Source organism: Eubalaena glacialis, chromosome 1 (assembly GCF_028564815.1).
Source record: "Eubalaena glacialis isolate mEubGla1 chromosome 1, mEubGla1.1.hap2.+ XY, whole genome shotgun sequence".
Lineage (NCBI taxonomy): Eukaryota > Metazoa > Chordata > Mammalia > Artiodactyla > Balaenidae > Eubalaena > Eubalaena glacialis.
This window is the reverse complement of record NC_083716.1, coordinates 105,663,653-105,681,397: the sequence shown is the minus strand read 5'-3', so window position 1 is coordinate 105,681,397 and position 17,745 is coordinate 105,663,653. Positions and strand designations below refer to the sequence as shown.

Sequence of the window (17,745 nt, the reverse complement as noted above, 5' to 3'; positions counted from 1 at the left end):
GGGGGCTACAGTGGTGGTTTCTAGACCTGGTAAGTCGTCATTCCTTGTATTCATCTGTCTCTCCAGTTCTCAGAGCTGCAGTATGCCCTGTGTCCTCAATTCTCTGAGGGATCTAAAAGGAGTTGTTGATTTTGAGTTTTTTCAGTTTTTTTTTTTTCCTTGTGAGGACAGGGGTGACAACTTCCAAAGTCTTTACCTGCTGGACTGGGAACCAGAACTCTTTCCTTCCCTTTTCATTTTACTAATGATGTTTTTTGATGAGCATTAATTTTAGTGAAGTCTAATTACAGAATCCAAGTAACTCCCAATTTAGTATTCAACATTTTTTAGAAGTATGAACTTGAACTGGATAATTTAGGGATAACCATATGTGGAAAGAAATGAGGGAATATATTTATTACATGGAACATTACTTTTTCTACACATAGCTCTAATTTTGAGAGAAGAGGTAAGTGAGAAACTAGTGTTTCAGAAACTGAAAGACCCAGGTTTATTTAAAGCTCTGCTTCATACTCATCATACTTGTTAACACTGGCCCAGTCAGCTTCTCTGGCATTTCTCAGTCCTTATCCATAAAAACAATGCTAACAACATCCAAGTTGCAGGGTTATAAGGTACAGATAAAATGCATTAAAATCCATGAGTGATTTTTTTCCTACCTTATTAATCTTATAAAACTATCAGCTCTAAAACGTCCACCTTTACTCAAAACTCTTTATTCATGTAGAAATTTGGTAATTCCGAGCTGTAATCATAATCAATTTTTATCAAGTGATTTTTATGATTTCCTCAAGGAGACTTACACAATACTTTGCTAAAATATCAATTTAAGGGCAATGGCAATTCTACGAACACTAATTTGAATAAAGATGATGAGGCTGAAATGGTCCCGTATTCACATGTAGTATTAATAAGTATGTTGCTTTTGCGAAAATAGATCCATACTTTAAGAACTAAAAGTAAACCATGTATTTGATGATTTTCACAGAACTTAATGATTGATTTTCTTTGGAAATCAATTGATATTGGATCTTTAATCATGGCAATTTGTGGTATATGTATAAATGTACTCCTAATGTTGTAGTATGTACTGCTATGAGTAGTTAGGATCAGAAGAAATCCTTATGTTCCAGGATGATGTAGATCTAGTAGCTTTAACAACTTTAAATCCCATCTATTTAGTTTAATTCTTGAAAATAAAAATTTAAAGGAATACTATATAGTATTTTCCAATCAATATCTTAAATGCTCACATTCTTTTTTTTAACCTAACTTGTGTGATAAAGACTTATAAACATGAGTTCTATTTCTCAACATGAAACTACCTTCAAGAATATTTAATAATAACATAATATACCAACTCCTCAGCATATGGAATATATAAGATCCTTCACAATCTGAATCTAATTTCTCTCCTAAGCAACATTATCTTAAATTCTTGTGCCCTTGCTTCTGTCCTCAGTGAAGACAACTGAAAAAAAAATCAAACCAAATATCCCATCATCTCCTCAACTTGCCACGTCCTTTCTTACTGTTAGGCTCCTGCAAATGTTTGGTACCTTTACCCCGAATTCCCTGACTGAACCCTCTATACACGCATACCTCTTCCATACTTCCTCCTCACTGAAGAAATTTCTATTCATCCTTTAAAAACCATCTCAAATACCATAGGGCCATTACAATTTTCCCTAGTGAAATTATATCCTTGGTGTTTCCAAAGTAATTTGTCAAAAACTCTTCTAGAATCCTTATTGTATAATTTTGAAAATACAGAAAAATTTAGATTATCATTTTAACCACATCACCTGAAAAGAATTTATTTCTGATTTTGACATTTATAGAAAATGTAAAATTAATAAAAAGTATTTTCAACTGTCTTTAGTAAAATCAGAAAAGTATTAAAATTGAAGATGCACATTTACCATTATGAAAGTCAACAATTGTAACTATCTTTTCTGAAGCATTTAATTTACAAATTGCCTTATTATGTTTTGTAATTAATTTTTATGTGCCCACTTTTAGGCAAGGACCATGTCTTGAACTGTTTTGTATTCTCCTCTGAACATAACACAATTTGAATTATATAGGAAGAACTTAAAAGATGTGAGATGAAACACTAAATGACCTTTGATTTTCTTTTATGAGCTTTACAGAGGTATAATTTATATGTAAAATGAACTATCCCAATTTTAGGCAAATAAATCAATGAGTTTTGACAAATGCATTCAGCTGTGTAACTACCCCCCACCCAAACCACCATGTAACAATTTCCATCACCTGAAAATGTTCCAATGGCAACCAAGGGTCTGCTGTCTTTATACTGTGTGTTCTCTAGAATTTCATATAAATAGAAACAAAGAGTACATCATCTTTTGTGTCAGGCTTCTTACACTTAGCATAATGTTTTGAGGGGAGGGTCACCCATATTGTTTAGTGTGTAAAACAGTTCATTTCTTTCACTGCTAAACAGTATTCCATTGCAAGTGTAATTTGCTTGTCCTTTCACCAACTGATGGACATCTGGAATTCTGTTTTGTGCTGTTATGAATAATACAGCTATGAAAACAGTGTGCAAATCTTTATACAAACTTGTATTTTCATTTCTCTTGGGTAAATATCTAGGAATAGAATTGCCAGATTATATGGTCAATCTATGTTTAACCTTGAAGAAATACCAAACTGTTTTCCAAAGTTGGTCTGCTAGTTTGCATTCCCACCAGCAATATATGAGATTTCTAGGTGCTCTGCTTCCTTGCCATTACTTGGTATTATCATTCTTTTTAATTGGAACTATTGTAGTGGGTGAACAGTAATAGTTCACTGCAGTTTTAATCTGTGTTTCACCAATGACTGAGCATCTTTTTGTGTACTTATTTGCCATCTGTATACCTCCTTTGGTGGAAGTATCTATTCACATATTTTGCCTATTCTTTTTAATCAAGTTGTCTTATTACTGAGCTATAAGAGTCCTTTACATTTTTTTGATAAGTCCTTTATCAAATATGTATTTTATAAAAGACTTTTTTGCCTTTTCATTTTCTTTACAGTGTCTTCTGGAGAGCAAAAATATCTAATTTTGATGAAGTTCATTTCATCAATTTTATATTTTGTATTTCATGTTTTCCTGGATAGTGACCTATTGGGGAAATTCATGTTTATTTTCTCAACATAATTGTGGCAATTTTCTAAAATAATAGCTTCTGTCAGTTATCATATTTCTATTAGTGTTATATAAGTGACTAATTACAAAAACTTATTAAATAATAATCAGAGATATTGAAAAACCTGGACCAATTCTTTTAGGAGATATAAAGAGAAACAGATTGATACAATATATTTCCTTTGTATTTGTTTCTTCCCCTAGAGAAAAATCATTGTGTTTATTTTTTAAAACCCGAGTTACTTATATGATATTCACACAAGGGATATGTGATCAATATGATTTTTACAATTTTCACGCTATCCCCTTAAAGGGAAATGGCAGATGCTACTTCTCCTTCTTCCTCACTTTGGGATACAGAAGTGACGGTGAGTGAGTCACTGGACGGTGAGGACAAGGACAACATGCTAAGGACAGTAGAGCAATAACACAAAAGAAACATGAGCTTTAAGCCCCATGGAGCCACCATACTTCCCTAGTACCAATTTAAACCACTGTAATAAGGGGCCTTTGTTGCGGCAACCATGCCCATGTTCCAACTAATAAACTAGCACCCACTGAATGCATTTGAGTGAAGTACTGTATTCAAAACAACTGGCACGGTGTGAGACGCAGAGTAAATATGACAATATTAGCTATTACACTACAGTACAGATTTAGAGATTGTCTAAGAGAAAAATTCGCAAAGTAGTATTTTCTTTAAACTAAGACACTTTTGAAACAAATAATTCAATTATTTTGGTATCTTCTGGTAGATTCCAAGTAAGTGGGACAAAGTTGTATGACAACATTAAATAGCTCAACAACCACTTTCTTTAATATGAATTGTATTTGGTAATATAATGGTAAAAGCAAAAGTATTGATGGAAGTTCTTACCATGGAAAGGTATTCATTCGTACTCTGTTCTTATAAATCAGAATTCCTCCTGACATCACGCCAATCATAATTTCATTGTTACTTTGATCCTTCAAAAAACAACAAAAAAAAGAAAATGGCAAATCTAAAATAAACTGTTAAAGATATATTTTAAAAATATGATTAGTTTTTTTACACAGTGTGACATTTCATCAAAGGCAACAGTTAACTGAGTAATATTTACAAATCCATATGGTTTAACTGTCACATCAGAAAAATAAAGGACATACTTCAAATCAAACTTAAATGTTGCATTATTAAAATTTATTAATCTAAAGCAAAAATGATTCAGGATTTCCCACAGTTTATAAATGGGACTGACTCTTTGATATAGAAAATCAAAGACCTTCTCATCTTATAGAATGATAAGTTAGTACCCATCTTTCCATTTCTAAAACTATTAAGGTCCAATTACTGTGTAAATATGGTGGTAGGATTGCAAAAGTGAATAAAACCTGGAGTTCAGAGTTTGGTGAAGGGCAACCTGTAATAAAATAATATTTCCAATATAATGAGAAGTTCTATAACAGACATAATACAACAAAAACATTATGGGAGTATAGAGTGGGGACAATTGTTGGAGAGTTTGGAAGGCTCCTGAGAAGGAAATTTGAATTGTGCTTTGACGGGTGAGTTCTCATGCTGACTGATCCAACGTGAACAGCTGACCTGCACTATTAAGAGAATGAGTGGAATTAAAACTTTTCTCAGCTGCTAATCAGTCTTGAAATAGCTCTGCTTCTTGACTTGAAACATACTACAGGCAAACTAATATAGCAATAATGCTTTTATCCCTAGCATTTATGTGATCAGAAGATAGAACTAATTGATGAAAATATAATCAAGATTCTGTAATTGTCTCCCTAGGAAAAAAACCTTTAAAATGTAGTTTCAATAATGTCTAATTAAATGAAATATTACTAAATTAGCCTGTTAGGTAAGCTAACATGTAGTAAGTGGCCAGACACAGCAGTGTATGTTAATTTGTCTGGCTGCTCCTTTTCTTCTGCAATAACCAGCACCACTGCACACTATTATCAGAGTCTTAAATCATTGTTCAAAGGACATCAATCAGAAGTCTGAATCAAGATGGCAGGCCCAGCCTCAAGGACGGCGACTTAATATATGCTCCGGTTACCCCTCCTGCTCTCAGTCTCATAAAACACCAGAGAAGATACATGAAAACAGAAAAAACCCCTAACACTTGAAGACAATCCATAACACTGAAAGGTATGTAATCAGTGGGCCAGACATTTTGAGGAGTGTGAAGACAAAGTGGATAAGATCAGATTTATGGAGAGAAAATAATTCCAGAAAACCACAGCCCAAGGGGAACCCTCAAACTACCGTCAGGATGATCAGGTAGGGAGCAGGAAAGATAATTAGCTCCTATCAACCCTACAATCTAGACTGAGCTACAGGACACAGAATTGTGTGCAGCCTGTCTAAAACAGCAAGTGTGGATACTGGGGACAGGAATAGAGTGATCCCCAGAAGGGAGGGAGAACCCAAAACTGAAAAAAGCAAACTATAGGCACATTCTACCTGGCAGTTCCTTCCTTCCCTCCTCCAGCACCTAAAACAGGCCGCAGTAAAGACAAACATCATGCATGACCAAGTGAACTAGGAATCACAAATACAAAAGAAGTACACAACCAAGGACCACCAAGCACTTGAGAAGAACCAATGCCATTAAAGAGATATACAAAACTCAATAAATACGTAAAGCAGTCAGGCTGCTATGCTGGTAGAAAAACATTAAAAAACACTGCAGGGATATCTAGGAATTCAAATTCTCAAATTATAGCTATCTAGACTGAAGTGTCAGTTCCCAAGGTATTGCCAGAGTTGGGCAAGAGAACGCAAGAAAATAAGTATTATGTCCTTTATGGATACAAATGCTATTAATTCCAGTGTACAGAAAAACGAACGCTGACCACCTTATTTTATGCTTTTCTTATCACTTATTACTATCTAATATAACGCTATACATTGACTTGTTTAATCTGTTTATTTTTTCTCTTCTTCACTAGAACCTAAGTAGCAAAGTGCAGGGCCTTTGTTTTGCGCCCTTTCAGGTTCTTAGATGTAGAAAGGCCTACCCATTTGTGGAATGAATGGACCTCTATTATCTGTAGGAAAATATCTCCGCTGTTCAGCTTGGCACTGAAACGACCACCCCATCCCATTTCATTTCCCCCTTTATAATTAGTAAAAACCTGCTTCCCATCAGGCCATTCCACGTGTTTTGTGTACCCATAATTACATGTTTTAATTAATGCTGTTCTCACCTCTTCTTCATGTCTCTCTGATGAATCAAATCAAACCTAACCAAAGTCTAGATCAAGTCCACCTTCTCTGTGAAAACTTCATTAGCCCAGTAGAATGTACTGAATTGTACCATGAATATGTAATCAGCAAAGTCCAGACTGTGTGAAACTACAGGTGAAATGGTGCAGTTCTTTAACAAGAACATTCTAAGGAACGGTAAGGGAAGAAGGGATTAAAAGACATTTAAAGTTATTCAGTTAAAACAAACAAACAAAAAGCAAGACCAAATTATAGTATCCAGGAAGGCACACTGGGTGATAAAACCACAGAAGAACAATGTAGGAAGGGGCTATGATTGGGACAGTGTTTAAAGAGCGTTTCTGGAATGGCTGGCTAAAGCCTACTGCTGACCTGCGTAGTATTTACAAAGATGTTCACTACGATATACACATGGGTATATGTGCTTTATTTTATAACATGTTAAAAAACAGCAATGTAAACAGGATGAGATTTAGGAGGACTATGGACAGATATTCTAATATTCTCTACCCATGCCTCAACTGTCCATTCACGCTGCCCTGCAGTGCCCTCCCTTCCTTTCTGGTGGAGACCACGGTTCTACTCTCCACTAAGTCGCTAGGACCACTTAACCATTCTAGTCTCTCTGCAGTCACATGGTAAGAATACAATCATAACACAAAGCCACTAAAATTTTCCATTTAGTATCTTCAGACCAGTTGAGCTCAGGTAACTGAAACTGCAGAAACAGAAACCATGGATAAGGGGGGGACCACTGTATATTCTTCTAGATCTTTGTTTATATATACAAAATATAAATATGTAGTATTTATAACCACACAGTTTCTTTAATCAACAAAAACTGGGATATATTATTGCACAATTTTTCTTTTGCACTTAGCATTTTGTAGATATCTTTTCATATCAATATATATACCTCTAACTCATCAGTTTTAACTGCTGCATATTATTCCAAAATATGGATTTATCACAATTTCTTAACCATTTCTGTTGATTCATTTAGAGATTTCTAAATTTTTAATATTACAAACAATGCTGTAATAAAAATCTTTGAACACATTATTTGAAACACCTCTATAAAAAGGGTGGCGTCGGAGAAATGGAAGTGGTCAAGTATTATATTCATATTAACATTTGCACTCCTAAGGGGTCACACTTCAACATGCTCACCTCTGTTTCTCCTGTATTTCTACTTACATGTTTTAAAAAATTACTCTACTGTGGGAACTCTTTATAAAATACGAATACTAAAAAACTTTCTGTAATATTTGTTGAAATTGTTTTCACTTTTACCTTTTAGCTTTATGATTTTCCCCTATATATATCATTAGTTTAAAATTATTATGTTTGTATATTTTTCATGTAGTTAGGTATAAAGTTAGCCATAATATACTCATTAATAATTAAAAAAATATTTCTGTGTGCCTTATATAGGTCTAACAGTGTATGTGCTCTCAAATTATTCAGTGAAAGTGAATACAAGTAATGACCTACTGATACTTTCATAAAGATACAAAAGAATCAAAAAGGGGAAAGAAAAAAAAAATGCTATGTCTAGACAGGTCCTTATGAGTAAAAGCACATAGCAGAATATGGAAAATCACTGTGTGATCTGAATATTTTAGGGTGACACAGATGAAATCATATATATAGCTCTATTGTACAGAAGAGATTCTTTTCTCTGTTTCAAGGGATTGTATTTTTAAATTATTTGATTATTCGAACAAATATGTCCAAAAGTCCTCAAATACATGCAGGTTAAAAACAAGGTTTTCAAAGAACCTTAAAACAGAAACAGATATTATATGATTATATTAGTTAACTTCTCTGTCTCATTTTCCTCATCTGGAAAGTAAGGATGATAATACTCTTACTTCACAGGGCTGTTTTAAGGATTAAATGAGATTAATATACATAAGCCCTAAGAAGGGTTGTCAGGCACATAGTAAATGCCACAAAGGTGTTTCCTGTGATTATTATCTGTAACCTGTACAGTAAAATCTCTCAAAATTACTGTTCTCACAGTCTTTCTTGAATACTCTCTAATCAATCAGACTTTGGCCATCACTATAGCTCCAAAATTGCTATTACAAAGTCAATACTGGTAATATTACAATAACTTCCACATTTCTAATCCAATTCTCATCTGACATAGTTGACCACACCTGATTCACTTGGCTTCAAAGACACACAAGTGTCTGACAGAAAGAAAGGCGTTCTTTCTGAAAGGCATTCTTTCTATCTAAATGGCTATTTCTTCCTCATCTAACCTTTAAAATTTGAAATGTTCCAGCTCTGAGGACCTCTAATCTTCAGTTGCTACTAGCTATGTTCCTTCAGTGCTCCCGTGTCACGGCTTTAAATATTATCTGTAAGCTGACAATTCCCAAATGTATGGCTCTAGTCCAGACCTCGCCTCTGAACTCCAGTTCCATATACTGAATTGCCTGCCTTCTTTCATTTCAATTGATAGAAGTCTTCTAAAATTGCACGTCCCAAGACTAGCTCCTGACCCATCCTCTCAAATCTGCTTCTCTCTGACTGTTACAAATTACTGAAGTTACTCCATCTTTCTAGTTGTTCAGGCCAAAAACGTTAGAATCATTCCTTGAATCCTTTTTCTCTTACACCCTAGAGCCAATACATCAGTCAGTGCTGTCACTTCCATATTCAAAATACATGCAGATTGGGGAACTTCCCTGGTGGTCCAGTGGTTAGGACTCCACGCTTCCACTGCAGGGGCCCAGGTTCGATCCCTGGTCAGGGAACTAAGATCCCGCAAGACACACGACGCGGCCAAAAAACGTTTTAAAAAAATGTAAATCACACCATGTCTTTTATCTCCTCAAACCCTCAACTGGCCTTGCTTATAACTAAAAGCCAAAGTCTGTAAAATTCTTATAAAGCCCTGGTCCACCTGGACCTTGTCAATACACTCCACTCCAGCTCACTGCACCAGCCATACTGGTCTCTTTGCTGTTCCTTGAGGTGCAAAGCACACTATTTCATGGCCTTTTATTGCCGTTTCTTCTGCTTAGAACATTCTCCCCACGGATATCTGCAGGACTCCCCCACGTCTGTTCACCTTCTCAGTAAGGCCTTCTCTGATATCCCATTTTTGACTGTCTCACTCCCCTTTCTCACCTTAATTTTTCTCCACAGCATCTATCAAAATCTGATACATTACCTTTTAATTAATCATAAGAAAACTGAGTAGAATATACAGTAAAATGCACAAATCTTAAGTGTACAACTCAAAATTTTACAACATGCATAACTTGAGTATGTACACTTACATGTAACCACCACAAACCAACATATACATTTTTCCAAATCCCAAAAGGCTCCCTCAGGAGCCTCCCAGCTAGTAACACCCCTGCAGAGGGAACTGCTGTTCTGACTTCTTCTGCTGATATAGACTGGTATTTTGCCTATTCTTGAACTTTACTTCCATGGAATCACACACTATGTACTCTAAGGTACTCTCAATTATTCGCTTATCGTCCGTCTTGCCCACTGGAATGCAAGCTTCATGAGGGTAGGATTTTATCTACTCACTGCTGTATCCATGGTGTCTATAAACAGGACTTGCAACATAGAAGGTGCTCAATAAATGTTCACTGAATGAATAAATGAATAATCAAAATAGCATCATTAAGCTTTCCTTTTCTTGAAACTTTGAAGGGCAAAAGTTATTTTTCAGTAGAATTATCTTCATCATTATTACAAACACCTATGGAAATAAGATATTCACAATTAAGCCCAAAACTTGGGTAGAACTGTTTTAGGGTCAATTTAGAGCATCCTATACCTAACCAAAAACCTAAGGCCAAGCCTTCTGTGATTACATTTACATCTAGATAACCAGGAATCAGTTTCTTAGGAAAACAAAGAGTTTATATCATGCTAACTTCTTTATAAAACAGAGATTAAACTTGAAGATCTACGGTATAGATATCGTATAGCTCTATTATGCTATTTTATTCCACTCTCACAGTGTAATAAATATTGACTGATTTTCTAGTAAAGATGATAGGAATTTAGTGAGCCCTCAAGCCATTCATTTAACAAGTTACTTAGGCCAACAATTACTCCTGAGATAGTGCTTCTTCCATTTTCAGAGGTCAGAAATTCTTTATAAATATTTAAATTTAGCTCCCACAATGTTCCTTGGTATTAATTTAATATGTGCAAATTATTTTATATTTTCAAGATTAATTTGATATCCGTTATTTTATCAATTGATCCTAACCACAAACTTAGGGGTAACTAATTATTATTCTTTCTAGGTGAGTCTGAGAGCAGTGCACAGAGGCTGTTGGGTAGAAATAATGGTAGTATTTGTACCCATGGCTTGCTTAGAAGTATATTTCTTAATTTCCAAATACTTGGAGGATTTTTAAAGTCATCATTTTGTTATTGTTTTTAGCTTAAATGTACCATGAACAGAAATTATATTCTGCATATTTAAAAATAATGTGCACTCCAAACTTGTCGGATACAGTATTCTACAGTTTGCTATGTTGCTAAAATCTATATTATGCTGATTTTTAAAATGTCTGTTCCACCAGTGATTGAATAAGGGGTATGAGAATCTATCACTTTCTTTTGCTCTGTGACAGACATTGTTAAGAGAACAAAAGGGCAAAACAAAGAGTGGGGAAAATATCTGCAAATCACATATCCAACAAAAAAAGTGTATCTAGAATATATAAAGAGTTCTCAAAAGACAAGAGTAAAAAAAGAAAAGAACAAATTAAATAATGGGAAAAACACCTGAACAGACATTCATCAAAGAAAAGATATGATACCCAACATTATTAGTCATTAGGGAAATGCAAAGTAAAACCATGATGAGATAAAACACACCTATCAGAAAAGCTTAAAAAGAAACAAAACAAAACAGTACCACATGCTAAAAGGATGTAAAACAATTGGAACTTGCAAAGATGCTGGTGGGGATGCAAAGCGGTTGTCAGTCTAGAAAACAATTCCCTAATTTCATGTAAAGCTAAGTATACACTTGTTATATGACCCAGAAATCCCACTTTGGGATTTTTACCCTACAGAAATGAGAACTTAAATTCACACAAAAACCTATAAATGAATGTTTGCAGTAGGCCTATTAATAACAAAACAAAACAAAACAAAAAATACTGGAAACAACCCAGATGTCCTTCAATGGGTGAATGGAGAAACAAACCATGGTACATCCATATAACTGAATACAATTCAGCAATAAAAGCATGAACTACTGAACTACACAGTACCTTGGATAAATCCCAAATGCATTACTATAAGTAAAAGAAGCCAGTCTCAAAAGGTTACCTACTGCAGGATTCCATTTATAAGACATTTTGGAAAAGACAAACTATGGAGTCAGGGAACAGACCAGGGTTGCCAGGAACCGGGGGTAAGGAGGAGGCTGGACTACAAAGGGGCAGCACGAGCCAGTGTACTTTTTTTGGGGGCGGGGGGGGGGCGGTGATGGAACTGCTCTGTTTCTGTTTGTGGTTACATGAACCTACACATGTGTTAAAACTCATACAACTGAACACCAAGAAAAAAATCCATTTATGATGTTATTTTAAGAAACAAATATTCCCATGCACCCTGCCCTCAAATCTTTTTTTCTTTCCTTATCCTGAAGTTGTCCTTCATTCTTTACTTTTCTACAGTTTCCTTTTCCCTTATTCATATAATCTTCCAGGAGTACTAAATGTTTTTGTTTTTTCAAATAGGCCATGTTCTCTCTTGATTTCAGGTCTTCCTTCATCCTGATGGCTCTACGGTGAAAACTACTCCCTTGGCTAATTCTTATTAATTTTTCTGGCTTCAGTAAATTACTTCTAAGAAGCCTTCCCTACCCTCTGCTCCCAGGCTGGATTAGAAGTTCCTGCCACAGGGTCCCATGGCATTCTGTACTTGCCCCTTCATATTCTCAAATACTTAACTGTTCATACATGCTCTAATTCTTTCCCCTCACTATCTTGTGAGCTCCATGAGGGCAGGGATAATTGATGTTTTGTTCACTAAGTCATTCTTAGTGCCAACACTGTGCAAGGCACATAACAGATGCACGGCTATGACGGTTCTAAGACTTATTTGCATCTTGCAGATTGCTATAAATAACTTAGTTCTGCTCTAATTTTTTCAAGCTACATTCTGGAGGCAGAGAGAAAAGATCTTAACCTTGCTTTTCAAAATAAAATATTATTTCAAACATACTTTTGCTTGTGATATTCAATTAAAACTTAAGTATTTTCTTTATGTGTCCTCTCCCCTCTACCTTTTGCCCTTTTTGTTCCTGAGGCTACAAAACTTCCCTTCATGTTCACTGAACATTTGCACATTTTCTGAAGTTCTCCACATCCACATACAGCAGAAACACCTTTTCCTAGCTGGGTTATTTTGTGGGTTTTTTAATTTTTTTTTTGTCTGTACAAAATATTTAAAATTTAAATTCCTTTAATTTGGCACTCTACATTTATGGCTTTCTGAGAAAGAGTTTTACAATCTAATAATTTAAACAACAGAAAAACATAACTTAGACAAATCAATAAATAATGATATGGTTAATTATGTATGAGATCCAGCCATGTCACTTAAGTTAAAAAAAGTAAAGTCTAACATTCTTTGTATTATATTGACAGCAGTCAATGATAACAGATAGCAGTCTAAACCACCTTTAGAAAACTGTTTAGCACTAAAATGACTGATTTTAGTGGTCTTTTTTACTGTTAACCATAGTCTAGTATACATATTTATAGCTCCATTTGTTTTAAACTGTATTATAATAAAACCAAAATCTAGTGACCACTATGTTACCTTTGGAGAATCATGTTCAAAAGTAATAGCCCGCAAAGAGGGAGGGAGGGTGAAGGGCCCATTCTAAAGAGCCCAAGAAGTTCAAGGGGGACTTAAACATTTTAAATGGAACCAGGCAGACTTCCCAGTCACAAATGCTCAGAATTACCAGATCCAGTCATGTGAGGAAAGCAAGTCATTTGGTTTTTTAAAAGGAATGGGGCTGCATATGTCTATATATTAAAATAAATTAAAAATAACTATCTAAGGAAAACTTTACTCCCTTTCAGGCTGGGATCCATATTAGGCTTAGTAGTTTGTCCCAAGAAAATATAAAACCTATCACCAATTAAACTGATGATTACCTATAATTCCACTTTTCATTAGGTATAGAGAATAGCTGTACTTCAGGTACTTCTAAAGGAATATAATCTCTTGATGAAACAATCATGAGAAGGAATCTAGGTGAAGAGACACACAAATGAAGGATAGTCACTCACAAATATGCTTATGGCAGGAGGATAACACTCTTTTGGAAGCAGCAAATTGACACAATGAAAAAGAAGTCAGGGAGGATGGTGGTGGGATGAATTGGGAGATTGGGATTGACATACATACACTAATATGTATAAAACAGATAACTAATAAGAACCCGCTGTATAAAAAATAAATTAATTAAATCAAAAAAATAAACTAAATAAAAGCTTAATCTCCTCCAAAAATAAAAAATAAAAAAAGTTAGGGTGTTGTACAGGAAAAGCCAGTGATTATAGAATTCCATCCTAACAAAGGCATGGCGGGGGGGGGGGGCAACCAAAATATGTAAATACAATTGATTTTGTGCTTTATAAATAAAAATTTATAATGATGTTACTAAATGATGAAAAGAGTGTAGTAATACAGGCCTCAGTGAGGTGAAAGCATCTTTTATGATAATGATTTTCATAAAAGTTAAAAATACAAATTACTTTTCCTGTAACAGTTTTTTTAAATTTGTTTTTTAAATTTATTAATTAATTTATTTATTTTTGGCTGCGTTGGGTCTTTGTTGCTGTGTGCAGGCTTTCTCTAGTTGCGGCGAGCAGGGGCTACTCTTCGTTGCGGTGTGCAGGCTTCTCATTGCAGTGGCTTCTCTTGTTGGGAGCACGGGCCCTAGGCGCACAGGCTTCAGTAGTTGTGGCTCGCGGGCTCTAGAGCGCAGGCTCAGTAGTTGTGGCGCACGGGCTTAGTTGCTCCGCGGCATGTGGGATCTTCCTGGACCAGGGCTCAAACCCGTGTCCCCTGAATTGGCAGGCAGATTCTTAACCACTGCACCACCAGAGAAGCCCACTGTAACAGTTTTTATTTTGCAAAATAAAAATTCTAAAGGTACTGTCTCTTATGGTCAGCAAAAATTATCCGTATAACATAACACGCTACCTTGAAGAAAAATAACATGAAAAATCCACTTCAACCACTCTTCTTGTCAGGTATTGAATCTTAAGTGATTGTGACTGTGAAAATACTTATATTCAGAGGAAATTTTGAGTGCGACTATGCTGGCAGCACTCACTGTTCCATTTGCTGCCTAATCCTATCAGGGCATTAAAAATTTTTTTGCTGAATAATGGTGCCTAACTCAACAATATCAAAATGCATTTTCTTCACTTACCCTTGCATAGTGGAATTCAACTCCATAGAGTTCTAAGGTACGTGCTGTGTTCAGGTAATTAAATTCTGCTTCTGCAGGAGATAAGCCTCTGTAAAAACATCATTAGGTTAAAAATTATAACAATCACAAATATGACCAAATTACAAAAAGGCTATTCATCTAGAAAATTTTCAGCATTCTGATTAAATATTTTACAAAACACCATGCACGAGTACTCCTCTTAGTTCTGTACAGTAACATCTAACTTTTCTGGAGGGTACATTTTCAGTAACACAAATTATTATTTTGTAGAATATTTTCTTATTTTCCAGAAACACAAGAATGCACCAGCTTTTTAAAGTTCTAAGCTATACTTATGGGTGTTACAAAGCCACTCTCAGACTTAACTTAAAACAAATATTTTTCAAAATTTGGTCTACACTCCATATGTGCATTTTAATCACACAGGGTGCTTCTGACACATGCAGTCTCTGGGGCGAGCTCTGGAGCAGGGCTTCTCAGGGTGTGGTGCACAGACAGGTGTTGACTCATAACAAGAACAGAAATTGAGAGTGTCACAGCCTTTTGTAGCACTTTGGCAGAGTAATTTTATGTCTGTTGCATCTAACAACAAAAAAGTACTTGTAATTTTTTATGCCTTTGTTTATTTCTCCATTTTATTTTTCTAGTAACTCATTTTTATTATATTTTTCAGAAGCATCATTCCATGAGAGACTGAGGGGAAAACTGGTCTTTCATCACACGTAGCTTCAGATGTACTGTTCTATAGAAACTGATATAGAATAAATGGGTCCAAATTGTTTATGTTTAGGAAATATTCCAGGTGATTCTTATGAACACAAGTTTGAGAACTACTACTGTAAGTGCAAAGCCTTTAAAAAGGCTATATTATATATAGTTCTAACAACCTTGGTTATCTGATATTATCAGGCTATAGCAGAGCAAAAGCAACAAATTAAAAATGCAAAGATATCACCCTTCATTCATGAATGATATCAGAAAAGGGAGCAAGCAGCCTGCCAATGTATGATCATAAAAATGGGATTCCTCAAAAAAAAGGAGATAAAATTCAGTTAAGTTAAATAAATACTCTACTTTCTTCCCCACCCTCCTGCGTTATAAACTGGATGATTCTATTTTTTCTTTCTTTAAAAATTTGCAGAACCATTTCTTTAAAGCAAATAGAAATATATAATAAATACCTTGTGAAATGTACAAACTTTTTCCTGACAGAACAGACTTTTCATTATTGGTAAATTTTTAAAAAAATCTGGTTTATCTTCAAACCCTTGGTTCAGATATGCAATGTGTAGAACTTTCATAATAAATGGCATTTGCTTTTAGACCAAAACAGCCCCCATACCACATGAAGTCAGTCTGTTAAAATTCTCACTCATTAATCTTGTTTTAGATTAGGGTCCGCAAACCTTTACTGGAAAGAGGTGGCTGGTAAGCACTTCAGGCTTTCAGGCCATATGGCCTCTGCTGCAACAACTCAGCTCTGCTGTTATGTGAACGCAGCCACAGACAACGTGTAGGCCAATGAGGGAATCTGTGTTCCAATGACTGTTCATGTAAGGACACTGAAAGTGGAATTTCTCAAAATTTCATGTGCCACAAAATGTTCTTCTCTTTTGATTTTCTTCAACTATTTCAAATGTACAAACCATTTTTATTAGCTCGTAGACCACGCAAAAGGAGGCAACAGGCCATAGTTTGCCAACATGTTGTAGACACATGGGCCGTTACCGAATGAAAGTGAGTTTCCTTATTAATAAGAGCTAATATTTCTTCAGTGCTTACTATGTGCCAAGCACTGTTCTGAGTACTTTGTATATATAAACTCACTTAATCCTTATAATAACACCAGAGGTAGATAGTTTTATCATCCCCAATTTACATGTAAGGAAACACAAACAGACATAGAGTGATTGGGCTGAGGTTACAAGATTGTAAGTAAAGTAGCCTCATCAGAATGTCAAACGAGGCCAAATGAGTCTGGCTCAGATTCTTAAAGTCTAGTTCAGATTCTCAGCCAATATGTAACACTGCCTTAGTTCCTCCATGAGTATTTTGAATTGTATGGTAAAGCAAAACTGAACTCTGAACCAAGAAACAATACGATTTTCTATTCAAAGCAATAAACCTCTTCTTGAAAACTCATGTCACAGAAAATCAGACTCATAAAATATCAAAGTTGAATATTGTTATAAATGAAAAAATGCTACTATTTTAAAAGAATTTTTTTTTTTATTAATTTAGTACTACATAAAGTTCCTTTTCTTCTCTTGGCTCATTACCAAACAGAATTGATTCCTTTCACACAGCTAAAAACTAAGAAAGAACTGCTAAGTAGATTGAACTGTATATTGTGAACATATTATTAATATTCTAAAATTCCTTCTTAAAGAACTGGCGACTTTGTATAATAGCCAATACATGTCTGTTTACATACAGCTTTATGTTTCTTAACAGACATGAAAACAAGCCTCATATAGTCTATGATTTTTTTAGTATAGATTACCTACATTTCTTTACAGTAATCATACTATTTTATATAATAGTAACTGTTCTATATTAAGTAATCACATTAGAAATAATTCAAAACATTTCTCTAGAAAAGATGCCATTAAGAAGTTTATCAAGTAAGCAGAAAAGTAAATAAATCCTTACGTATGTTGCTGATGTAGTTTTGCAATTTCTTTTTCAAAATCTTGAGGTTGATTAGGAATGAAAAAATAATCTGAGAGGTAGCCTGGCAAGTTTTCTGATTGATTGTAGTCTCCAAGTTCAGCTAATAAATGGAAAGAAAATATTCACACTTCAATAAACACATTTTTCAAGTTTTATAGCCAAATCAGCAATGTCAAGAATTCCTTTATATTTCTGGAAGTAAAATAT

The 17,745-nt window shown here is 34.8% G+C and overlaps 1 protein-coding gene and 1 non-coding gene across 6 annotated transcripts in view; one reads left to right on the top strand and one right to left on the bottom strand.

The window, feature by feature from the left end:
- Positions 1-17,745, bottom strand: part of PTPN4 (protein tyrosine phosphatase non-receptor type 4) — a 205,013-nt gene that overhangs the window by 83,851 nt on the left and 103,417 nt on the right. For all 5 annotated transcript variants that reach the window (XM_061182965.1, XM_061182968.1, XM_061182967.1 and 2 more), the window contains exons 8-10: positions 17,518-17,638; positions 14,845-14,932; positions 4,038-4,126 (exon numbers count right to left, since the gene is read on the bottom strand). In XM_061182965.1, the coding sequence (XP_061038948.1) occupies positions 4,038-4,126; positions 14,845-14,932; positions 17,518-17,638 (298 nt within the window). The remainder of the gene's footprint in view (positions 1-4,037; positions 4,127-14,844; positions 14,933-17,517; positions 17,639-17,745) is intronic.
- On the top strand, positions 9,083-9,154 carry TRNAW-CCA (transfer RNA tryptophan (anticodon CCA)). The gene has a single exon. It is a non-coding gene; the product is annotated as a tRNA-Trp (tRNA).